The sequence below is a fragment of the Apteryx mantelli genome, chromosome 1, assembly GCF_036417845.1.
Source record: "Apteryx mantelli isolate bAptMan1 chromosome 1, bAptMan1.hap1, whole genome shotgun sequence".
Taxonomy (NCBI): Eukaryota; Metazoa; Chordata; class Aves; order Apterygiformes; family Apterygidae; genus Apteryx; species Apteryx mantelli.
The window spans coordinates 75,761,639-75,787,740 of NC_089978.1; the positions used below are offsets into that span (position 1 = coordinate 75,761,639).

Below are 26,102 nucleotides of genomic sequence, written 5' to 3' on the forward strand. Positions count from 1 at the left end.
AAGAAAAAAAACAAAACAATCAACCAACTTCAAAAACTAATGTAGCTGCCTCTTCTTATTGGTTATGGGGAAATTCCTTCAGTTTGAATGACACCACTTGAAGTCATTCTCACTTAATGTACTTCAGTGAGACAGTTCCCTTGTACTATAATTTTCAAGATACAATAGAAATGCAAAATACTCATAGCTAAAATAGTGTCAGATCAACACTTCCTTCTTGTAGTCATATGGGATTAAGTATATTGACAAGATGTGAGGGCTGACTTTTAATTAGGTATCTACTCCAGAACTAAATCCTCATTTTGAAGAAAGACTTGTTAACATCAATTTCAGTGGAAGTACTATCCATGCATAAAGTGAAGCACACGCATAATCTATAGGAATGGGGACTAATTTGGTTATCTTCACTTTAGGGTGCAGAAATAGACGCCTGAGATGTGATACTTCAGTGCACTAGCCACATTATTATTATTATTATTTTAAAAATCAGTCAAGTCAGCAATATTTAAAATTATGTACGTAACATCGAGGTTTCAAATGCCTGAGTTCTCATGTCGCTGGCCCACGCGGTTAGCCGCAGTGAGGGTGCCGGCACTGCCTCTGTACTGGAAGGCCTGTTTCGGCGGAGGCCTCTCCGCACTTGTGTGGCCCCAGAGCTGCCGGCGGGCTCAGCGGGGTCCCACACCGCTCCAGGACTGCACCACGAGGAAACAGGCAGCCCTCGCCACCAGCAACCCAAAGAAAAGGCAACGAGCAACCCCACAACTCCGGAAAGCACAAAAACACCAGGTAAAGAGGAAGAACTCGCGCAACGCTCCCAGCGCCTTAACATCGCACAACCAGAGGCTGTTTCCACTTGCCCCCCAGCTGCAGGACAGTTATTTTTCCTGCCGCATCGGCCACCCCCCTGCTCCCTCGCAAACCTGTGGCAGAGCGGGGAGCCAGGTGCGGGCCGACAGCCGCCCCGCAGCCCTGCTGATTTCAGCGCCCGGCCGCCCCGTGGCGAGGGGGAAAGGCCGCCGCACACGGCGACCCCCGGCGCCCGGCCCGCGGCCCCGAAATGGCGGAGGGCCCCGCGCCGGCCCCCTGCGGGCGGGGGCAGGAGGCGCAGGTTGGGCGGCGCCGCGGCGGCGGCCGGTGCGCGCAGGGAGGGGCGGGAGGCGACCGCGCTGAACTTCGGCGGGGCTGCGCGTGGGGCTGGCGCCGCGGGGGCGGCGCTGCTGGGCCGGAGCGGAGCGGAGAGGAGAGGAGCGGAGCCCGCCGCCGACCCGCGGCAGCGGCGCTGGGCGCTTTCCGCCGCAGGGAGGCCGAGCGCGGCGGGCCGATGGAGAGGCGAGCGGACGGGCGGGACGCGCGGGACTGGGCGTACAGGTAGGTCTGCGGGCGGCGCCGCCACCTGCCCGAGCCCGGCGCCCGGCGCCGGTGGGAGGCGGCTGCGGCGGCGGCGGCGGCGGCGCCGCTCGGCGCGGCCCCGGCGGGACCCGGGTTTCTGCCGCTCGGCGCCCGCCGCGGGGACAGAGCGGGGCTCCGCGGTTGAAAACGTTGTTTTCGTAACTTTCCCGTGGGTCTGTGAAACTGTTGCTGTGATCGAGGGAGGGAGCAAACGCGCCGGGAGCGGTGAAACTCCGCTCCTGGCAGGGATTTCTCTCTCTCTCTCTCTCTTTTTTTTTTTTTTTTTTTCTTTCTTTTTCCTGGATAGGCGTTTGAGACAGTATCTTTCTCCGTTAGTTTTCTGCCGAGAACCGTGGAGAGTTAGGGGCGAGGAGCAGCCTTTGCGCAGGAACCACTTAATAAACGCAGGCCCCAAAGCGAGGGTCCCTCAGGCCGGCGGTAACCTCCTGCTCTGGAGGCAGCCTGCCGGAGGTGACTCCCCTAAAGCCGAGCTCGCTGGCTCTTCTGTTCCCCCCTTGTGTCTCAGGAGCGGAGTTGAGCGGAAAATTAATCTGTGCTTACTGCCTGACCGGCCGCAGTCATAACACTTGAATGAAAACGTATCTCGCATTTATGACCTCTCGAGTCGTTCTCGTGTTCCCTGCCTTCAGAGACGCCTCTGCGAACAGTTTTGGTATTTTTATGTTTGTGTATTGTACCTGAGCAGTATAGAGATGCAAAGGTGGCTCTTCCCACTGCCGATTATGTAGTACCACTTTAAGGTCTGAATATTAAAATGTTCCTCCTCTGATTCATGCTTCGCTACCGGTGATGATCCCGGGAGCCGGGCTTTACCCCAGGCTGCGCCAAAGCCGCTCCATGGGCAAATGCTGCCTCCGCAGATGACATGGCCAGTGGGTTTCAAAGTTAAGCCTTGATGCCTTGCAGGCTCTTCTGCATGCACAGGCCCCTCTGCTTGTTGAATTTCCGCAAAGCCCATGAGCTCTCCGTACTCACAGCAGAGCCGGCAGGTATAAAGTGTGCTGAGAAGTTGCCATAAATGTAACTCGCCAGGTGACTTACCGAGCTAAAACAGAATCAGACTTGCAGTTCTGAAACTCCTGTTGCTTCCTTTTTGTCCAGGACAATGTGGTGTAATAAAGAGAAATTGTTAAAGAAAAAAAACCCTCCTATTTTTGATAGTACATATGCGGAAAGTAGGTAAACACAAGGGTTTGGTTTTCTTTTTTCCCAAACTCTGTATACTTTCAAGAAGCTAATTTCAAAAAGAACAGCTTTTAAAAGTAATCTTTGTAACTCACCACTACTTGTTCTTTTGTTGTCTTTTTTTTTTTTTACACCAAACTGTGTGGGAAAAGTGAGTACAGTCTATAGTTGCACTGTTGTGCTGTACCTTTACAATGTGAGTTCTCATATTTTTTAAATGTTATCTCTCTCTCTCTCTCTCTCTCTCTCTCTCTCACTTACAAGGAAAAAATCCCCCTCCAAGCTTCTGTGTAGTCATAATTTAGGCCAATTTTCTATGCGATAGATCCTTTGCTCTAAAAACTCCTTGCGTCTAAGAGCTGTGAAATCAGTAAAACCAACTGAACTATGCATGTTCATTCACTTACTTAAACAGTTTTGATATGCTGTTTGGAGGGCAACAGTTTGTGTAAAGTGGATTTTTGTCGGGAGGAGGAAGTTTTGAACTGCTTTTAGAAATAGCAACTGGAAGCTATTTAAAGCATACTTCAGTATTTTTTTCAACTGTGAGCATGTAGAAACCATACTATAAGTTTTTTTTTTTTTTTTTATTGTAGGGTTGATCCATATGGGTTTGAAAGGCCAGACGACTTTGATTATGCGTCCTATGAAGCGTTCTTTTCCAGATATCTAGTGGTGCTCACTAGAAGAGCAATAAAATGGTCCAAGCTCTTAAAGGGGAATAATGGAATACAGAAAAGTTTAAAAGGTGAGTTCTGTGTTTATTTATAGCTAATAATGCGTTATGTTGGAACCAATATAAATCCTATTTAAATTGGTTTGCCTTTGTGAATGTCAAATATTACTTGTCTTTTCCTCTTCAAATGAAAAATAGTAGTGTAAACAGTAATAATACATAAACAAATATGCCGTTGTTTTGGGGATCATTGATTTGATTTAAAGCTTACAAAGAAGTAATCCTGTTTGGTGTACATTGTAATATCTTATTACATTGATAAAAGAGAGAGATTATACTTTCAAGGTGCCAGTCTGTGGCTGTTTGCTGTGTTTTATTCTACACTGTGCTTTCTTTAAAAGACATGTAATGATGTAGAAGGCACTGTCTGGGACCCCAGAGACCAGGACATTAGGGTTCTACTAACAGATGTTACTAACTCCTTATGCTCCTTTTGTAAAATGCTCTTCATTTCACAGCTAAAAAGATGTGTACAAAGAGCTAATGTGAAGTGCCTTACAAACTGAAGAAAGTAAAATTAATGCAGGAGCTAGTGCAACATTGGAGAAAATGCTGATGGAACTGTTAATGCCCAGAACAGCAGGAAAACTTCTAGTAATATTTTAGCTTGTAAAAGAGACAGGGAGGAATAAATGGAGAGAGTTAGAAGGTGATAGTGAATCTTGTGAGACTGAAAGTCCCCCCCCCCCTTCTCTGCATTGGTTATTTTTCTGTATAAGCATCTAAAATTTATCCTTTGCTCTTGATGATGTATCCAGTTTGCTTTCTCTTGGGAACCTTTTAGAGCTGGGCAGAGTTCTCTCTGAGGCTGTTAAAGAAAAAGTGAGTAAAACTAAGCAAAAGCTCATCAGACTGTCTGTAGTATAGCTGAATATTCAGAGTTGTGCTTTAGGTGTAGGCTTTGGGTGCTAATTCTGGGTGTTAGTTTTCTTGGCACTAAAAATGAAATGATAAATAGTTAGACGTGTTAAGTGGAACAGTGTATTTAGTATAAAGAGGTTGGTTTTGAGGCTGAAGAACACCAGAAAATGTAGGTTTGGGCTACAGCTGCTAGGTCTACACTGCTAACTGGAAAGTAGCTACTTTTACTCTCTTCTTTTTCTTCCAAATGCAAAGAAGCTTTTGTTCTGGGTGTTAAGTTTTGTTGCTATGCTAACTGTGTAGTTAGTGAGGGCTTTGAGAGTCTGTGGAATTTAATGTTCTAGTTGTGAAAAAATAATCTCGGGTTTTAATTCATCTCCTTCTTTTGTTAAAACATACAAACTGTGACAGTTGCAACCCTTAGTAATTTCTGATTTGGTCATGGTTCTTTTGCATAGCCTGTTCCAGCATTAGATACAGAACACTACTGAGATACAAGCGGTGCAAATGCCTTTGGTCTTATTTCAGAGTCAAAACTTCAGTTAAATCTCTCAAGCTGTCCGCCAGACTTCACTGTCAATGAAGGGTCATGCTGCCCAGTAGCCATGTCATGGCAATAACCATTACTACTGTGTTAATCTTCCCTAACAGGCTATGATATTCCCCCACTCCCCAAAGTCTGCCACTGTTTGTGCAACGACATAGGATACAGTAGATCCAGTGAGTGAACACAGGAAACAAATCACAACTGTAGCTACATCATCTTTCACATTATTAATTTTTGCTAAAGATACCCAGATTTGTAGACCGTGCATTTTCATGTATATATGTAATATATAATGTGTAATTAGAAGGAGAATGTCTGGAATACAATAGAGTTGAGGAACTATAGTCTGAATGTAAATTTAAAGTTGCTACAATAAGCCTCGCTCATTGTATCATCGACTGATACCTCAGAGGAGGAAAGCAACAGCCTAACCTGTACAATTATTGATTTAAACACTTGCCCTATGATATCAATATGAAGACTGAAGTCAGTGGCATACTCGCATAGAATTATTTAAGTAGTTGCTTGGGCCAGGTGATCCCATGGTGATTTTCTTGTGGGAACTCTGAGAATGGAAAGTCTTCTGGGTTATTCCCTGGATCCCCCTCTTCCAGGACTTGACCTCATCATCCTGAAGCTTTGCTCAGGAGCTTATGCCGCTCTTTCTGATAACTTCCACTGTGTTGCAAGTTGACCATAAGCTAGAACCAAGAAGGATATTTGATTTGCCGCTCCCTCCACGCAGGCACCCTAGCTACGTCTGCAACCCATACTCTTATTTTGAGTCGTGTAGAGGCGCTTTCCAGATGTGTCCTGCTGTGACGATGCAGCGGAGGCATCGTGCACATGGTTTCCCAGCAGCTCCACTCCCCTTTGTCTGTACGCGTGGCGGAGCTCATGATTCCTGTCAGGGTGAACAGGAAGAAGTGATGACTTGTGCTAATTTTCCAGTCTGGAAATGTGGCGTGTTCACATGCTGCTGTGTTTTGCCGCATGTTCAGTGTGGTACGTGTGTATGTAATTCTGTTCTACTATAAAGAAAAATAATTAGACTGCTCTTTAACCACAGTAATTAAGCAGCGTATCCTGTTGTTCCGGATCACAGCCTTCTGGGAGGGCAGGTCACAGGAATTTTGGTTGACAGGTCCTTTCGCTTCTTCTCCAGACTCTTTATTTTTGTCATTTTATGGTATTTTTTTTCCTTCTCTACCCTTGTTATCTTCACTGTCTCCTTCGCATGTGTGAATTCCCAGTCAGTGTTTGGTCACTTGTCTCCTCTCTCTCCTCCGCTACTGAGCTCCTCTAATTTTTGCTTTCATCCATTGAGCTGTTTGCTTTATGGGACCACGAGACAGCTCTCTGCTCTGGCCTGTTTACAGGTGGGCAGCAAACTGTCTGCCATAATGAGCCAAAGGAGCTTAAATCTGACCAAAAGTGTGCTGTGCAAGAGAATCTGGCAGCGAGTGGGTTAGTCAGAACTGGCCAGTAGCAGAAAGTACTTTCTTGTCTTTGAGGCTGTTAAAATACAGTGAAAGGTAAAAAATAAAAGTAACGGTACTAGAAAATGATTATAACTAGAGCACTTCTGTTTCAGCACAGGGATGGGGGAAAAAAAGGAGCGTCTTAGAAAATCAGTATACCCTGTTTGGATTTTTGTGTTTGGCCGTAACTTGAGCGTTTAGTGCACAGATGATCTGCTTTGTTTATTCTGTGATATGTTCATAAAATGAAACTTGCAATTTCTTGTTGGTTTGCTGTTTTCAGCTCTGCTGTAGAATTTATTTCTTTAGGGTATAAGATAACTTTTTTTTTTTAAATGGTGCATTACTACATGATTTAGTATGTCTATGGTGAAAAATGAAACAGTGTTTCTAGAAAAAAATGGTAAATACACCTTTTCTTGAGGCAAAAACCTCAAGAATTCTCAAATTTTACCATTAAAGAAGGACAGGCAGCTTTAAAGCGATTTATTTATTTTTAAATCTTCTGTTACTGTATGTAATGCCCAATACTGGAAATATGCTATTTTCTGTGTATTTTTCCCTTGAGTTTACTTGGGTATTTGTCAGCACTTCTAGACTACTTCCCTATCATTTAACAAGGAAGAAAAATATATTAACAAACCTACAGAAACTGTCATGTAGTGTCAGACGTAATTGAATTATTAAAACTACTTCTGTTTGCTTAAAAAAAAAAAAAAAAAAGATGATGGTTCATGTTTTTTTTTTAATGAAAAGATGCAGAAATTTCAAATAAAGATATTTTTTATTACACGTGTTTTGAACTTAGACTCTGTGTTATGTGCTTCATGGTAGTCCTGGGAGTGATTCTGCATGCAGATACTCAGCACTTAGTGGTATTCAGTGAAGTGGTGCTACTTTTGAGATCAAAGCCCTTGGTTTACAGTTGGAGTCAAGATGTGTGATTGATGTCACATGCATGATCCAGCTTCATCTGTGAAAGCTTCTCAAGTATTATGGTGGGAGAATAGTCTCTTTTGTGGAATGTTGCTGTGGCTATTTTTTTTCTTGAGGATAATGTGGTGTTGGAGTTATAGAGGGGAAAAATATGTGTATATATATATATTTTTTTTAATTGCAAGTTTCCTGATTTTTTTTTTTTTTTTTAAACTATGTTGCTGTGTCTGTAAGTTTGTTTGCAGATCTTGGCAAATATGATAATGACATGAGGAAGAAAATTACCTTATAAAGCCACTGAGGTCAAGTTCAAACATCTGGTGGGTTTTCATCCCTCAGGGAGTGGAGGAGCTCAGGGAGCTGGGGGTAGTGGTCAGCTGGGGGATGCAAGCCTTGGACCATGGGTTGTCGTGAGAACAGCAGCACTGAGGAGTAGTGAGTGCAAGCTGTGCTGCTGGGCTGCTCCCCCTTGGGCCAGTGTCAAAGGCCTGTCCCTGCTTCCCTGAATTTTGTGTATTGTGGATGCTGGCCATGCTTTGAGTTGATAGTTGTTCCAGAAAAATAGAACATCAGAATTATATGTTTGAATATGATAATGCTATAATTCATCCAATAAGTATGTTTCTAGGGGCATTCACAAACTCATCCAAACAACTCTTCCCCTTGACGTACACAGGAGGGGGTTCCTCAGATGCGTTCCTGCATGTGCTAGGTCTGTCTATAGGATTTCTTCAGTATTAGAATTCACAATGTTTTAAAAAGATGCATTGGGGGCTGTTGAAGCCCATGCACACTGGTAAACTATTTCCAGTCTATCTAAAAGAAGAGCGTAGTTAAGGTTACTTTGCAGTTGGAGCAATGGAGACTGTTACCCAAAGCATAAATCCTCATGGGAACACTAAATAAAAGCTATACTGAAGGCCAGGTGTTTATTGCGACTGTGAAGGGTAGGAGCATTTACTTTGTCTGAGAGACAAAGTGAGTGGAATGAGAGGTGGGTGAAACGCACTTTAGAGGTGCATGCATCTCCCTGTTGCCTGGAGAAGGTAGTTTTGGTACTTAAGGCATAGGCAGCTAAAATTAGGTGGGATGAACCTGGAAGATGGCTGGCTGAGTTGTTGTAAACCCTTGTTTCACTCTACTGTTTTTATGGCCAACTACCTTTAATTTAGGCATCGCTTACCTTGAGTTACAGATCTTTGTGACTGGATAAAACTAGATTAGGTAATGATTTTTTTGTGCACCGAAAAGTCCCCCACTCATATTTGAATCCTGTTGAATTCGGGGAAGAGGAGTTGATAGATTAATTAATACAGTCTCATGTATTTGGTAAGAAATGCCCGATTCCTTTGTCAGTTTCTTCTGCCTGGAGGACTTCCAAACTTTTTGCTGTCTTGTGAGTCAGAACAGGTAACACTGATTTAGCATTACACACCAATGAGCAGCAGCAGGTACTCGTGAATATTCTTCATTCCTTTCCCAGGACAAAGTTGCTTTGGCTGTCATTAGCCTGATGCTTCTTCCTGCAGTCTTGCATCCTAGTAATACACTGAAGCATCTGCTAATAAAAAAAAAAAAACAACTTGATGATGAATAAGATGCATGAGATAAGAGCTACTTTAGATTTGAAAAGACTTCCCCAATTATTCTAGGAAAAATCATCTGCTGCTCTGTCATATCTTCAGTTCTTCAGGAAGCTCATTTAGACCGTAGCCACAAGTGCTGAAGAGCTAAAAAGGTGTTTCATATTTCTGTTTCTGCTGTAATTTCAGCAGTTAGGTGCTGAACTGAAATCCTAGAGTTATGTCAACATAGCCATTTATGCTAATGCATAACCAAACAAACAGAAAGTGGTGTCATGTTAGAGGCCATTAGAAATGTAGAGAAAGGAAAAAAAATCAAATCTTGCCTGAATGAAAAAGGACAAAGACCAATGAGAAACCTTTTGTTGTTGTTATCTCCATCGAGAAAGGCACTGGGAAGAAGGGAGAGGGAATCAAAACCCTAATGTGGGAATAGAGGAGGGAGGAAAGCCTGGGTCGGGAAATTGGTGTGAAGGTTCTGGGTAGCAAGAACTTAGGAGTCTAAAATGTACCATGTAACTGAGAAAGAAATGCTTATCCTAAACTGTAGTATAGGAGAGGGAAAGCACAATAATCTCTATTCAATAGTTTTCCTATGACTTCTCAACTTTGTGTTGCTCTTTTCCAAAAAAAAAAAAAATACAGCTTGCAATGTGTTCTAAAAAGAAAAACTTGTTGTTTTGCAGTGAAGAGATATATCAGGAAAGGCATCCCCAATGAACACCGTGCATTGGTCTGGATGATTGTGAGTGGGGCTCAAGCCAACATGGAACAAAACCCTGGATACTACCACAGACTGCTTGAGGGAGAGAAAAATGACAAGCTGGTTGAAGCAATCAAAACAGGTTATTGTCCTGATAATGATGTCCATGTTTATTTACTGTTGTGTGTCCTTAAATGTTAGAAATCAAGTTACGTCATGGAAAACTTATGCTGCTGTAGTAGCAGTTTAAATGTAGAATTAACATATAAATTAGATTAGTCATAATCTCTTTAACAGCACAGCTCTTTCCAGGTTCATCATATGGTCAAAAACATTAAGGAAGGTTAGAAATGATTTGGAAAGCAATCGAGAACCAAACAGAAAATGCTATTATATCACTTCCTAAGTGAATGGTGAGTTACCACTATACCATGAGAGCTGCCTTTGGGTCTGGTTCTCCTTACCTCTGCCCCAAAAGGGCATTGGAAGAGCAGCAGGAATGGTTGAAGATGTGGAACAGTGCCCATACAAGGCAGATGAATTCTACTAGGATTTCAGCATGGGAAGGAAACTGCTGAGGAAAAGCTGCTAAAAGAGGTATATAGATTATAAATGCTGTGAACAGGGTGAATGGGGAGTAAATGTTAGTAGTTTCTTGTAACATAAGAACCAAGGGCACTGAATGAAATTTGCCATGCTGCAGGTTTAGAACAAAGCATCGCTGAACTGTGGCACTTGTTGCTGGAGGGTGCTCCTGAGGCCAAAATATAAACCTGTTCAAAAGGAATTTGACAAATTGAAGGGTGCGGAAATCTATTCAGGACTATCATAGTGACATGGGTGTAACCTCTGACTCATGAAGTCCTAACCACTAAATGTAAATCCCTGAAAGAGGGGAAACATAGGAGACGAAACAACTCTCCTGTACTTGTCCAACTGCTTGCTCTCTGTCTGTGAACATTGGCTAGTGGCCAATATTGGTGACGGGTATTAGGGGCAACCAAACCTTGGCCTGCTAGGTGTTTTTAAAAGAGGCAGTAGGGGAGGGCAAGCGAGTAGGAAAAGTTTGATGTAACCTATATTTGTCCTGAAACTTTTCAACTTGCTGTAGCAGAGCTTTTGTAGAGAAGTTAATATTGGCTCAGTTGCCCAATTTGAGAGTCAGAGGTGTGACTGTGCTTGCGGCCAGCACAATGATGTGGTTGTTCCATTAAGAAGGCAGGTGCAGTTGTTGTCATCTTTTTCCACTTGAAGTAGCTGGGTGCTTGAAGTTAGGGCTTGACTAATTTTAGTTGGAGTTGTATAATCATCTGAACTCTGAATATTTTTTGGTTTAGGTCAAGGGTTTTTTGTTTTGTTTTTTTTCCCCTCAAACCAAACAGCAGCAACAATGTGGGCTTTGGGGATTGCACGCCTTAGTAAGGTATTTTGGAACATAAACTTCCATGTTCCTGCAAATAGGAAGGCTAGCCAGAGATCTTCAGGCACATGCCCTGCTCTGAAATAGGAACAGCAGAGCTCTGATTTTATGAATACAGAGGGAACTACTAAGATGAATTTCCAAAGCCAGCCTTGCTGACAACCTAGAGAAGGAGCAGACTCTGTATTCTGTCAGAGTACAATTACTGCAAAAGGTTGTTACAAAACAATTTCCTCTCCAGTTCTAGACAGTAACATTAAGGACCGTATCAGGACAGCAGGTGGATTTTCACGCAGGTCATACAATGAAATAAAATAATTCTGTGGGGGAGGAAAAATAATGGAAGAAGACGTGAATTATGGAGGGAATGAAGTTTTGGAAGAGCTACTGCATGGATGAGAAAACTAACAAGGAACAAGTGAGGGAAGGAATGAAAGAAATAGGTTGGAGGTCTTTTTTGGAGAAAGAAACTAAAATAAAAAGAGGGACTAGGACTTCAGAGTGATAGGAGATTTCCCTTCAGAAAGGGAGAGACACCATGAACATATGAGGGATGAAACAAGAGAACAAATGCTTAAGGTGAACGCAAATTGTATGGATAGTAAAACTTAGTGCTTCTGTTAACTGTGCAAATTTATACTGGACTTTAGCTAAGTACCATTTCAGTGTAAATTTTTGTTTAACTTTAATGTTCAGTGCATTTCTGCCTGTGTTGTTTTCCCATCACTGTGATTGGTATTAACAGTAAAATAAATCAAGATGTGGAATCTTGTGCCACTCACTTTGTGTATCCGCAGTTTTCAAAATTTTCAGGCAAATGTTGTATTTAGTCCTATAGTCTAGCTGTAAAGTAATGGTCTAGTACAACACTGCAGTTCAAAACAAGAAAACATCAACCACACTTTCTTTTTTCTGGGGAGGGGGACAGGGTCAATCAAAGGCATTCTTTCAAATTCAGTTTAAAGCTTGCATAAGAGCCAGTGTTTCCTCTTTCTTTTACATGCCCAGAAGTTCCAAATAATTTGTATTTACATTTGATACATTTTCAGTATGGGAATGTCTTTAATGGGGTAGCAGTTAAAAAGGGCAGGTAAACTGTGCAGAGAAATGGTCTAATTTTTTTTAAATCTGATTAGTAGTAGCAACAAAAGTCTCAGTTAAATAAATCTAAACCGACCTTTCACTGTTTTTGCTCTTTAACTTGCTGATTTTTAACTAATGGACTTTATTGCTGTCCTTGTGTTTTATACAGCACTTGATGTTTCAGTATACTTTTTTTTAAAGAGAGATGGAGGAGGGAGAGCACTTCTTACTCTGAACAAAATGCTTGAAGAATGCAGGTCTCTAAATTCTGATGGAAATTTTCATAGCAAAGTTTTTTTTTAAGTACACATTTAGAAGGGAGTACATTCCTATTGAGCTTTGTTGTTCATGTCCTGTTATAGTAAAGTTTAGTAGGACAAGTGATGTTGGCAAGACAAAATGTGGTCTCCTCCTAATGCAAAGGCTACATGCTGGTTACAGACAGCTGGGTGTTTTAGCTTCCTTGCATGTGTCCACCTTAGACCAGGCCATTGAACTTCAAAATAAGTATGTCTGTGTATGCACATCCTGCCACATACACATCACATACACACACAGCTAATATCTGCATTTTGACTTTTGCATTGAATGAGGAGGAGTTGTACATGCTGAGAAATTTGGGATCTGATATTTATGAATCAGTCCCCTGAGCCTGTACAGTGTCTCATGACCAGTGGCTTAGGGATCTAGCTGTGCAGACTGGCTAGTAGTAGCAGGGTCTTAGTTTAGTTTATAAGAAGTTGAGAAAAATAATTCAAACAATAGCCATTGACAGTTCACTGGAGACGGTGAGAATTTGACTATCAAAGCATTAATAAATTTCTCTGAAGGGGTTAAACTGTTACTGAAGGTTGGAAATTTTAATTGAGTTTTAACCATGAGAGAGCAAGGGGAAGAGCAGTGTCAGCTCTTTTGGCTCTGTGTAAGAAAAGCCATATCAGGTCACATCCAAGTGGTCACCTCACCTAGTCTTCTCTCTGCCAGATTAGCCAAAGGAAGAACTGAAGGAGGAAAGCGTATAGTGATACTTCCTCAGAATATTTTTCTAGTCTCCAGTTATCTGTGGCTTGGGGAATTTCTGAGTAAAATGCAGCATGTTTGTATTTAATAGCACTGGGTGGGAAAAAGCTCACAAAAAAAAACCCAGTTGCTCCTTTTTCACCTTCTCTGCACCACTCATGATTTTGCAGACCTTTGTCCTATCTCACTCATAAGCATCTCCTTCCAAACTAAGGAGCTGTAGTCCACCTTGTCTTTGTGTGTGTGGTAGCCATTTCATACCTGTGGTCGTCTTTGTTGCCATTCTCTGTATTTTTCCAGTTCTGATATCACCTTTGGGAGATGAGGGGGACCAGAATTTATGCAGTAGTTAAGACACAGGATGCTTCTTAGATTTATGCAGTAGCAGAATTGTTCTTGTGTCCTTTTGTAAGAATTCCTAACACTGTGCTGTCTTGATTGCTGCAAGCTATTGAACTAGACCCTTCATCAAAACTGACATTTAACTGCTGTTTCTTGGGTGTGGGTTTTTTTTTTTTTTCTGACTTCAGTTTCTATAGTCTTAGTTGATGGCAATCTTAAATAAGTTTGTAGTTCTAATTGTTGCAAGGAGAAGCTTGAAGATGAGTCCTAAACATCCAATCATAAGACAAATTTAAAAAACCCTTTAAATATATTATTTTCACAACTTGTTATTGATAACCTAATATCATTATTCTGGAGGCCTGCATTTGAGTTTTTCGATGTTTGTAGCTGGCAGTTGAGTTGGGGGGTTTTGTTTGTTTGTTTTAAAGCAGATTCTGCTCTTTACTGAGTAAAAAAATCATTTTGCATGCCTGGAGGCTTTTCAGAGCAGAAGCAAGTTACAGATGTAGCAGTAAGTAGATGAACAACCAAAAGCGGAGTACTACATGCTAATTATTAAACTACTTGGGTAATTTACTGGGCATTATGTCTGGGAGTGGGGAGGCACCTGGATATGAAGATAAGTACAGAAAGGGTGGAATAGCAAGATAAAGAAGACTGACTTATGGGAATGCCTGGCTGCTGAAGTACCCTAGATTTGAAAAGCACAAGGCTGATACAAAAACGTTAATTTTGCAGACTGCACATTTAGATCTCTTTGCTCCAGAAATAACATCTGCAATTCTTATTCCAGGTACCAAAATAGATGTCTGTTTCTTGAACTGAGGATAATGTGGATTTCTCCCAAATTTTTATTACTGAATAAGAGGTAAAAATGTTGCAGTCCTGTGAAGGGAAAGAAACAAGTCTTCTCTGGGATGCTGTGCAGAGAGAAATCAAAAGGGATTGCAGAGCCATCATTGTTTTTGTTTCACAGAAGCATCATACTGCCATCTCACATTAATGAAGGCTCATGTTAAAAAAAAAAAAAAAAAAAAAAAAAAAAGCTACTGGGATTTAATCTGAATTTACAGCAAAGAAGTAGCTAGTCTCTTCCTTTTGTGGCCTTCCTCCTTCCTGATCCCATGCTCCTATACATCGTTTGGTTAAAGTCAACAGATCTGCGCACAACCACAAGTTGCAGAGTTTTGGGGTTTATCTAACAGCATAAGGTACCATGCTGTTTTCTTATTTTCGTTTCACTGCACAACTTATTCTGACTTTTTTTTTTTTTAATTTTCAACCTGTGCTACCTTGTGTACTTCTGGAACACTAACATCTATCAGAAATGAAGTAGGTTAATGGATAGTAGGTCAGAGGATGGGCCTCACAGAGCGGGGAGAAGGAGGTGTACGTATGTCTCCACTGTGAGAGTGCACAGTGGGGGAAATGCTCCAGCCAGAAGAACAGCTTCTCTTGCCTGCTCCTACCGTTTGCCTCAAGTCATCTCTGGCGGTTGTCTATTAGCAGTGGTAAACATATCACGCTGTGTGTGCTGGCTTAGGGCGATAACTCTGATCAGAGGAGCATCAGAGCTGGTGGGAGGGGGGGAAACGTGCAAGTGGGTGCAGAAGTGGTAGCATGGAGAGGAAGGGAGACCTCCTGCCCTCGGTGCACTCGAGATATTCATCTCACACAAGCAGTTTTGTAAGACCATGCCCTTAACCTTTTATTAAAGCCCCTCCTTCCAGGCTGAAATACTGTTACTAAATGTGAAGAAAAGTTCAAAATCCTTCATAAAATTAGGAAAGACTTCCCCAACCTTTACAGAAAAACATGCTCTGTAATCAGAAAGCAAGCTGAAGCTGACGCTCTTAACTGCAGGCCTTCCTCAGGTCGTGAAGTTGATGATGAGTTCAGTTTGATTAGCCTTTGCTCTGTACATGATGGACTTTCCTACTCCCCCCACAACCGTTATTCTGCGTAGCTGAAGGGAAGAGCCATAACTGAAATGTCAGCATTAATCTTTCCTGTAACACCCAGCATATACTTTATTAAACAACAAATTATCCTGATTATGCAAATACTGTGCTGCTCTTCCTACCAAGAGGAAACAAAACAAATTTCTTTAGCCTATCACTATCTGGTTGGTGCTCAAGTCCTTTTAAAAACTGTCTTTTTCCTTGTGTTTTTCTTTCAAGTCACATGAGAGGTGGATTGAAACATTTTTCTGCCCTCCCATTTCTGTAAGTGATTTATTGACTTAAAAAGGAAGAAATGGTGATTAGTATGATGACTGTGTAATGCCTCATGATTTTGAGGGGTTTTCTTAGTTGCTTACAGCTCAGCTTTGTGTTAAAGATGTAACAGACCTCTTCCTTTACGCAGAAAAAGCTGATAAGAACCAATATTTCTCAGGACATAAAAGTCTGTATAGTAGTGCTGTTACTGTTTTGTGTGTGTTTTTTTTTTTTTTTTTTTTTTTTACTTTAACCCAAAGTTTTTTTGTTGTTAAATATAACCAAAATAACTGTTCTTATTTCATTAATAGGTCTTGGGTTTTGAAAATCTTCGAAGTACAGTTGCTTTTGAATGGGATTTTTCTCCCCTGCCATAAACTTCTAAAAATCAGACGTGCAAGTCAGGACTAGTCACCTTGGGTTTCCTCTTTATGGAATGAAACAGGCCAATTTAACTCTGCCTGTTTTTTTCCAACAGCTGAAGGAGGTTTTGGTGACTAGCTCAAACTTGTATGTCTAACTTTTAGACCTTAAAGTCAGGAGAGGCAAGTCCTACTCTTTCATGTTTGGTCTGGAAGAAACTACTACTTTGGAACATCAATAATTGCATAGTCTTACTTGGTTTAGGATTGAGCATGAAGCGTATGGGATGTGTATTGCTATGTGGACTTCAAAAATAAATTTCCTTCTCTGTGATCTTGTACAAATGAAGAAACAGGTCGTCTCACAGTCACATCCTGCAAAAAAAATCTTTAAAAAAATACTGTGGTTTCAAGTGGGTGTGATTGGTTGCAGGAACAGGACTTCTTTTAAATTGTTCAGGACTATTCTGTAGGAGTTCACTGAAGGATAGGTCAGTTGAAAGCTCACCTGATTTGTTAAGAGAATATGCTTTCCCAGAGCAGCAGCTCGTGTCTTGCCACTTGGCTAGATAAATTTGGTATGTGTTGTTTTGATCTGTCTAAATGGCTGGTTTGCTGTCATTTAACCCTTTACAAATGGACCTTGAGGAAATTCCAATCTGAAGGATAGTCTCTTTAGTCCTTCTTAAAATTGATTTCTGTACCCTACTAGGATTAGTCTTTCTAGGAATAGATTATCCTTGAATGTAAGATGGCCTTTTAGCTAATGAAAGAAGTCAGGCTGTTTCTTCTTAAAATTCATCCATCAAAACCACAGTTTAGTGAGCTCTAGTGAAGTTTCAGCTGTACTTCGGGAAAGTTGTAAAGATTGTTTGGAAGGAGAAGGAGGCAATGGCTCTTAATTTTGGTCTTCTCTTTTCCTTTTCTCTAGACATGAATAGAACATTTCCAGATAATGTAAAATTCCGCAAAACTGCTGATCCCTGTTTGCAGCATACACTCTACAACGTGTTGGTAGCATATGGGCATCATAATAAAGCAGTAGGATACTGTCAGGTATGTAATCAGTGGTTTTTTGAACAATGCTGCCTTTCACCAGTGGTATTTGTTCTTTTCCATTTGAATGCACAGTTTTAGATGGTAAAGCTGATGTAGGAGGACAGAGGCAGATCCATAATCTTTTTCTCCCCTAGTGACATTTTAAAAACAGAAATAAATTAATCACTTTATGCAAGTTCAAGTGGCCTCATGAGTTTCTCCAGGGTCTTTATATAGCTTACTTTATTGGGTTTGATTCCATTCACTAGCTGCAAAATTAATGTTTTTTGTGGATGTACATACCAAGGTTGGTTGCTGTGTGGAGGAGGAGAGAGTGAGCTTGTCTTTCCCTCTCCCCCCCCCCCATCTTTCCCAAAATAGTCCTTGGTATGTATAAGGGATTATCATATCTCAGTTTCCTTTTGTTTTCACTAGAACATTTTTTGAAGTACAGGAAAACCAGTGCTCATGTGACATCACCTAGGATTTTAGATAGCTTGGTGGGGGGGAATGTTTGCGGGGGGGGGGGGGATGTGGGTAACACTTATTTGGTGGCATCTCAAAGTCTTGACAGTCAAGTAGGAAGAAAAATTGTTTGAAATTCAACCTGATGTTGCTTAGATGGCAGCTCAAAAAAGCTCCTGTTGTGATTTCCAAATACTGTAAAGTTTCCTCTGGGGACACAAAGAAGATACTAGTTGATTCATGACAATCAGCCAGGAAAGAAAAAGGCCATTTTGTGGATCATGAAGAAGCAGGAACTGACATGAACAAAGTCTGTTTTCAATTCGTTTTTAAAGCCCTCCCCTCTCTCCTCCCTTTTTTCACCAAAGATACATGTGCTAACCTGTACCTCATGCCAGTCAAGGAAGTTAGTGCAGTAAATACATCTATCCCAGAGTTAAAAGAATATGAATTATGTTTACTGAAACCTGGATAGTAGGAGACTTGCAGGGACTTAAACCTAGATTGAAGTTGCTAAAGCAAATTCTTTTTGTGCATTACCAACCAATTTTAGTACAGAGATTCTTTGAAATATGAAAATAAAAGATGCTTGGAGTTTTTTTCCAATTTTATTATTTTCAGTATGTATTTATTAAAACGTAATCTGTTTAATCTTTTGAGAATAACAGAAAGGGTCAAATTGTGAACACTGTTTTGCAAGGCTCAGCCCTTGTATATAGGTAATTAGACGCACAAACATATACACAGCTTCTAAACCATGCTAGCTTCTACCCAAAATATATGTCCAATTGCTATTAAAAAGTTATTAAAAGTTGTTATTTGTTTACTCAGTGGGTTGGTGCTTCCATTTTAACTTGGCATTATGAGCAGACCTCAAATGGGGATGAAAGAAGTAGGCTAGAAAAGCCCTGTGCGAGTTCTTTTTGCCTCCGGTCTCCTCAGAGGATGAATGTTATCTTTTGTGGCTGAATAGTTAGAACATAAACCAAAGGCCAGCACCTGCTTTCCAGGGCACATCATAAATCAGGGAGTGTTTCAGGAAGTCACCTTTTCTGCCAGTGAAGCAGCAAGCTTGGTCAAGACAGATATTGCGATGCCTCCTGCATAATGAGAGAGAACCTATGAACGCTAGAAAATTCAAAGTAAAGGACAGACTATTTTTAGTGTTTTGCAGAGCTTTTACCAACCAAAGGCTCTCCAAGGCAGCATTTTCATAATGCTAGTGCATTTGCAGTGCTTACTGGCGCTTAAGCCCCCCAGCTGGGAGTGTGTTAGGCTTTGCATTGTCACACTGTGACAGTGGTACGGTTTGCTTACCCTAGTGTAACCAGTGAAATTCAGCGTCCTGTGAATATCTGCAAAAGAAGTAGCTTTTTGTGCTTGCCGTGTGAAGTGCCAAATAGTCTCTTGTCACCATGGATGCAATTACCAAGCCAACTGTCAGCATAGAAACAAAGAGTTGCCTTCCCAGCCAGAAGGCCAAGCGCCCTGTAAGGCCATGCAGGATAGATCCAAGCAACTTCTGTAACAGCTGCTGAAGTGACTCAATGCTCCAAAGTGAAACGTCAGGGAAGACGCAATGTCCTCATATTCCAGCATTCTGCGGGTGTTGCAGGACCTGCTGCAGCAAGGCAGGCAGGTAAAATCTGGTGAATGCAAGGTACGAGATTTCAGTTCAGAGAGGAACTTCCAGCTTCCAGCGGCTCCCAAGGGCAGGGAGTTTTGGTAGCGGTCGTCTTACCCAAGCTGTAATTGGCAGCACTTCAGGAGACAGGGAGATAATATTGCTGCCTGTGGCTATAGGCAGTGCCAGGGAAGCAGAGCTCAGAGGGAGAGAGGACAGGGAAGAGGCCAAAGAAAAGGATGAAAACGAAGAAGGCAGCCTAACCAATACCAGCCTTCATGGCCTGTAAATACTTAAAGGTGACTTTCTGTTAGCTTACAAAGACTCGGGGGGGGGGGGGCTTGTATGTCAGAGGCAGTTTTTGTGTATTGTCGTGCGGATCTGCTGTTTATGTTATTGCGGTTGTCATCTTGTCTATGATGGGGAAAAACACACTTAAAAAAAAAATCCCTCCAGCTGAGGAACCCAAGGAAAGAGAAACATTGTGCATGTAAATTAGTAATATTGCCATAACTTAGCAACGCTATGGTGGATATGAGAAACAAGTGCTTTTCTGAGACTGAGGCAATGTGTTTACAGGGCATACCAGTTTACAGCCTCTGTGTTCTGCATGTCATTTCTCTAGTCAGAGAACCTCAGTAAAGGTTAGATAAATTGTACAATCAGGATTTGACTAAGTATGACTTGAGTACTTTTTACATTTTTTGTAGCTCTTTTTTTCCTGGCTGTTTCCCTTTTTCCTTTTTTTACACTGAAAGGCAGGAGCTATAGTGGCCAGAGCCATTGACCAGCATGTGGACTACTGTAGGTACTAATGGAAACAAATGATGTGTTCACAGCCATTTGACGAGCTAAGCAGCAACAGCTCATAAAATCTGCTGGCACTGTTAACTTTTTGCTAAAGAGCATTTGGATCAGACATTCTCCTTTTGCAGCTGCTCTGTCCACCTGCAGGTGTGTTATGTTTGTGGTGCACACTTGAGATAGCTGTGTTTTGGTGCTGATCAGACCAGTCATCAGTTATATCAGGACAGGGCTTCGAAATTAAAAAAAAAAAAAAAAAGTAAGTTACAGACTACTGTGCTATATTTTCTTTTAATTTTGTCTCCATAAGTTTTGTTAATAATTCTTGTTAGCTGTCACCCTGCAGGTTTAACAGCTTACTCAACTGGTGGCATTTATTACTAGATTTCACCTTATATACCCTCTTTGTAGAACTGTGGTAATTTAGCCCTTAGTGTCTTTCAAGGCCAATTGCTTTTGGTGTTACAAAATTCTTGGGCAGATAATACTTCAGAGGGCTAATCAAAAGAAATAAGCCAGAAACACTTAGCTTATAACTCCTAATTGTATGCATCTTAAAACTTTTCTTTCTATTTCAGGGCATGAATTTCATAGCTGGATACTTGATTCTTATTACAAAGAATGAAGAGGAGTCCTTTTGGTTGTTAGATGCTCTTATTGGAAGAATATTGCCTGGTATGCTAAAAATTTATACAGTTGCGTTTGTACATAGGAGCTTGGCTTTTATTTTCTCTTTGCATTCGTCTCCATTTTTAAAGGTTTTAGGTGGTAAAATGGACTTTCACAGGCTGAATATTTTCTAGGGTCCTGGATTTTACAGCACACAGATAAAGCCTGTCTGTTCTATAATCAGATTTTAGCCTTGATTCAGTGGTTCATAAAGATGTTAATATGTAGCCTATTTCTCCCTCCCTACCTGTAGCTGCTGGGTAAGTTTCTTCCTATGTCGGTATCTTGCTGGGAAACAGGACTGGTGAAGGTGTCTGGGATCTGGCATTTCTGCTTCCAGGAATATGATATGAGACACCAATGAAGCAGTGATCCCAGAGCAGAACAAAGATGTGAGATGTGCTACAGCTTGAGCACCGAGCCTAAAGTAGCAGTTCACAGTAGGCTGGTGGGAGGCAGCATGAGCTTTCCTCAGAGGTAATCGGCAAGGTGGTGTTAGCAGGTTCTGCTAGGTGTGGGGACCTTCTGAGCATGCCTTGGACACTTTACACATTGTGATTTTGCAGCTTGGCAAACAAATGTCAAAATCCTTCTCTGTGTCCGTGTGTGAAGTTTTTGTCAAAGTTCTGTTATAATCAACGATGGTCTAGCCAGGCTGGTGAATATAGTCTAGAGGGTAATTCCACCTGCCCTAAGGTAGACAACATCTACATCTGCTTGGTTCAGTAGCTCTCTAGGTTCCCTTGCCTGAATCTCTAGGTATACAACAGGAGCTCACACACTGAGTTTTGTCTCATGTGTGAACCAAATCTCACCACATGTGTGAAGTACTTCAAAACCAGAAGCAGACATTAGGCACAGCTGTTCTATACACATATGAAATATATGTGGGGATGTTCTTGCTTAGGATTTTTAGAGGAAGAATGGGTTATTGTGAATTCCCTTGAGTATTGCACAGGACTGACTGCGGTTACAAACTCAATGTACAGCCATACTCAAAATGGAAGACTGTAATTTTCATATGAAGAACCTTTGAAAATCCCTATTGGCCTAGTTTTGCTTTTGAACAGATCTTTTTTTTTGCAAACAGTTGGAGGTTGAACACAATACTACAGTGTCAACTAAGATGCTTGTCAAAAACATCCAGGTTGATGCTTGCATTTCTGTTTCTTTCTCTTCTTGTTTAAGATAAGAAATGTATATAATTTATTTCCATTTGGAACAAAAGGGAAAAACTTTGAGAAAGAAGAGAAAAAGAGCTGAGGGAGTTTTCTAATGCTTTTGAATGACTGTGAGAAATTGCTATTTACACTGAATACGTCATGCAAGAACTCAGTTTTTCCTTGCGTATGAACAGAGTGGTTGCACTTAGTTCACAAATTGCACGAGTAGAGAAGGGCAGGGTACACTACATCTCATTGAACTGATCTGCAAACATTTGAGATTTTACGGCTTTGAAGTTTACTTTTGAACTACAAAAAAATAGTCTGAAGAAACAAACTGTCTGTTGTTTTTATTCAACCTTGAGAGCTATTAGCTGTGCAAACAGGTAGGAGACTGTGTGCCCCGTCCCTGGCTGAAATCAGTGGATGTCTTTGCATTGACATCACTGTGTGTGGGATAAGGCCCCCAGTGAAAGGCAAGTTTGATTGCAAAGTGATGTGTGGCATCTTTTTGCTGTTAATCTTCTTGATAATATTACATGTTTTTTTTCTGGGACAAGGGAGTAGTTTCAGAAATTTTTATTCGCTATTGTTGGCAGGGGACTTACTTTAATTAGGTTGTCATGAAGCCCTTAGTTCTTCTTTAATATCCTCTTCCTACACATTGCTGATATCTAAATGACAAAAGTTACTCTAATTTTGCCCTCTTTATTTGTTGCATTCCTCCTATGCATTGATGATAAGAAACTCTTTAATACGAAAAGTAATTGCTATAAATAAAAATTGCATTTATTTCAATTATATTTATAGATATATTTTTATAGCCTCTTCATAACTATATTTTTATTATCCTGCAGCAAGGGTCTTGTTACGGACTTTAGCCTAGATTCAGCACATCCAATAAGGGCATTGAGCTGAGGTACTGTAGTTAGAAGCCTGGATGCTTAAGTTTCTTTTACAGGCGGTGGGGAAAGATGTATTTGATCAGAATTACTTATCTGGGTGTGCCCTCTTCCCCTCCACAATCAATGAAAAGAGAGCTTGAGGTGTCTTTTCCAGTTTAGTTGTCTCAACAGGCACCCAAGTTAGGTAGGGTGAATTTTTGTCTGTTAAAAATGTTTGTATTGAGTAACGCAAGGCTTCATCATCAGAAGACTTGTTGCCACTGATGTTTTCCCCAAAATTTTTCATGATAGTTCTTTGTCATTATGGTGGTGATTATCTTTTTTTTTTTTCCTTCTTCTTCTTCTAATTCCCACTGCTGTACTAGATGATGCTTGAATTGTTCATTTATAAAACTCCAAGCTTGATGGATAAAATAATTAGCATAATTTCAGCAAAATATAGTGTGTGAGGGGAGGGACTATATCTGTAGAGAAATTTACCTAAATAAGTAAATATCATCCCTCCACTGACAGTGCAAGGTGCAGCACTTTTCAATTTAAAGTCTTGCAGTTATTTGTTGGGGAAGCAGAGAAACACCATATGTTCCCCAGGTCTTCAGAGGTATAAGTAGCAATCATATTTCATGTTGATGCTAACAGTTTGATTGACCAGTAGTTTTTTCTTTAGTTTCATTGCTAATATTTTTTGTTCTTGATCCGTTTGGATTTTAATCTACACATTTTCCCCTTTCATCACAACAGATTTGCCTCCAGGTCATGTCCTCTTTTTTTTAGTGTGCCCTGTCACTGGCGGTTAAATCAATCGTGATGTAGGACAGTACATAGAAAACCTTTCTCTGCCCACTGCGGAGTCCCTATGAATGCTTTCTTCCCCCTGCCCACGCACACTTAATTATACTGAACAGCAGTTCTGGTAACTGCATACTAACAGTGTGGTCAGCACATGCAATGAGCCAGCCCAACCACAGATCAATGCCATCTATTGGAAAATTAGAATTTGACAGATGGGAGCATTAGTGGCAGCTTTTGGGGGAAGGAAGGGCAGAGAAGGACTCGCTAGACTACTGCTCACCTCCCTGGTTGCACTGTTTTTTGGATCTGGATGGTAGTGTGTGCTATAGGATAGGATGAAAGGGACAGCTTGGGAATGGGACCACATAAATAGATGTTTTCTGGCTGAATTGTTCTGTTGCACCCAAATGGTGTTAGTGCAGCTGTTCCAGCAAGCCGGCAGAAATTAAACTGATCTGTTGGTATATGGAGTTGTATGTCCTCCATTCACCTGACAAATGTAGTGCTGTTCAGTACAGCTGAGTGAAGCTAGAAGGATTCACTTGTCTGCAGAAGACAAGTCCGTAGTCTACTGCCCATTGTGTCTGTCAGCTGCTCAGCCAGGGCTTTGGAGGGATTAGGAGCTTATCTCATTTAAACACAGCAAGGGGAAACAGAATTGTTTGTTTGACTGAAATTTTGAGTGTTACCAAGAGCTCTTTATTCCCAGGTTCACTCAAAGCAGATGACTGGCGCAGATAGTGTTGCTCAGAAGCATCAGTACTGATTCAGTTTAAACTTAGAGTGAATGCGTCTTTGCAGTTTCTGTACAGTGTTTTGCATAGCTCCAGTGTCTGCTTGTTCCGTTGAGAAATACTGGGGTTTTTGCTTTAAAAAGCATCAGGTAGGAGTTAACTTTTAACTATGGTACTTTGGTATCTAATTTAAGGGATGTGTTTGGCATGTTTTACATATTTGTGAATAAATGTTGAGTTTAAGAGAAGAAGGATTTGAGAACTAATTTGAATTCATGTTAGCATTGCAGGTGTGCCTAAATACAACAGAGTAATTACACCCCCCCCTTCACTGCAGTGGTTCTCGGTCTGAAAGCAGCAGTGTTTGTAGAGCTATAATTGGATTAGTCTGCTGGTGTTATTTACTCTTACTGAAAACCTGTTGTAGAATCCGACTCTTCCAATGGTTAACAGTGGTCTTCTGATTTCTGAACTAGCCTGTTCATGGCCGGTTTTATATACTTTTATTCTAACACTATCCCTTTGCAAAAGGTTTCCCTCCTCCTTTTGTTTACCCTTCATATATTTGTAGGATACGGTCACATCGTTTCTCAGTCTTTTTGTATTACTAGGCTGCTTCAGTCAATGTCTTTTCTTGTATTTAGGTCTCTCTTCCCTTTTTAGCCTAATAATTATTTTGTGTGCTTGTTCCAGTTTGAATTGATTTTTTTTTTGACCATGTGATCAAAATGGCACCACTTTTTTTTTTTTTTCTCTCTCTCTTTCCAGTGGGAATTTTGTTCGTGCCTTGCACAGTGTCATTATTTCTCTCATGTCGCAGCTGGAAGTGTTTTATTTGAGATAGAAACAGTAGAATCTCATTTGCTTTTCCTGGTGGCACTCTGCTTTTGGTTTGTGATCTCAGTAATAGTACATGTGTTGCTCCTCTGTAATACATTGCTCCTCTGTCATTGCCAACAGAAGTTTTTTCCCCACAATTTATAGGAATTCATAACACCTTTTTGCTGAACTGTATTTGCACATTCTTGTCCTCATATTATTAAATATCACCATATCTCTCTTACTGCAATCCTCCAGATAATCCAGTCCTTTCACTGTGTTACACCATTGTCCTCTGTGTGTTGATGTGGGACAGTACCCCTCATCATTAACAAATATCAGCTCTTCCTTTTTCTCCAAGGTTGTTAATAAAAATCTTAAATTAGGTTGAGCCTACAAGCATTCCTCAAGGATCAGTCTACCAATTTTCCTTCAGCATGCCTTCCTTCTTTCTTTTTAACCTTGTGTACTGCCTCGTTGTTTATCAATAATTAAAATTAAGAACAGCGTTTTGAATGATGAAATAGTCACAAACTGGTAGGTTAAGGCGAACTAACCAGCATTGTCTGCAAGGACAAAAGGTGCAACGCAAGATACCACTTTGGTGTGTAGCTAAGCAACTCCTAGTTAAGACAAATCTCTGCATATTCAGATAATCGATAACTAACGCATTTCTGGTTTTGAGCGCTCTATGGTTCTCGATTGTATCAGCCATAGACTTGCATGTATGTTGTATAGAAGACGGCACGGTAAGAGATGTGAATATTTGAACTGAAAAATAACTTATGTATCCAAGTCTTGTACCTCATTGTCTTTCCACTGATTAATGTTACAACATTCTTTCAAGTCCATCATATAGACTTCCAGGTTTCAAGGGAACAGTAACTTGAGAAAAACAAAATACTATCTATAAAATGTTTCCATTTAAACTGCTTGCTTTTAGTTGCAATTAAGCATGTATTTATTTCCTTCTTGTGGCTAAATTTATTTTAATACCTTGATGGATTGCTGTGGAAACTCTGAATGCAGAACTGGCTAAGCAGCTGCATCTTTTCAGACCTCCTTCCCTGAAGGGGAGTGGAAATTTGCTTCACATAGAGCATTTTGTTCAGCCGCACAGGCAAGAGAAACTGCTAGACCTGAATAGTAATAATGTTGAGCTGAATTTGCAGCCTATGAAGGAGGCTGTAATGTG

At 41.0% G+C, this 26,102-nt stretch overlaps 1 protein-coding gene across 2 annotated transcripts in view; it reads left to right on the top strand.

The window, feature by feature from the left end:
• The first annotated feature begins 655 nt into the window (after positions 1-655).
• Positions 656-26,102, top strand: part of GRTP1 (growth hormone regulated TBC protein 1) — a 38,504-nt gene continuing 13,057 nt past the window's right edge. Inside the window, exons 1-5 of one of the 2 annotated variants that reach the window (XM_013954141.2) lie at positions 656-789; positions 3,195-3,346; positions 9,429-9,587; positions 16,826-16,950; positions 20,404-20,500. In XM_013954141.2, the coding sequence (XP_013809595.1) occupies positions 9,482-9,587; positions 16,826-16,950; positions 20,404-20,500 (328 nt within the window). In that variant the 5' untranslated portion in view covers positions 656-789; positions 3,195-3,346; positions 9,429-9,481. Of the gene's footprint in view, positions 790-1,263; positions 1,372-3,194; positions 3,347-9,428; positions 9,588-16,825; positions 16,951-20,403; positions 20,501-26,102 lie in introns of those variants that run through there. The other variant, XM_067295661.1, reaches the window with a different exon arrangement.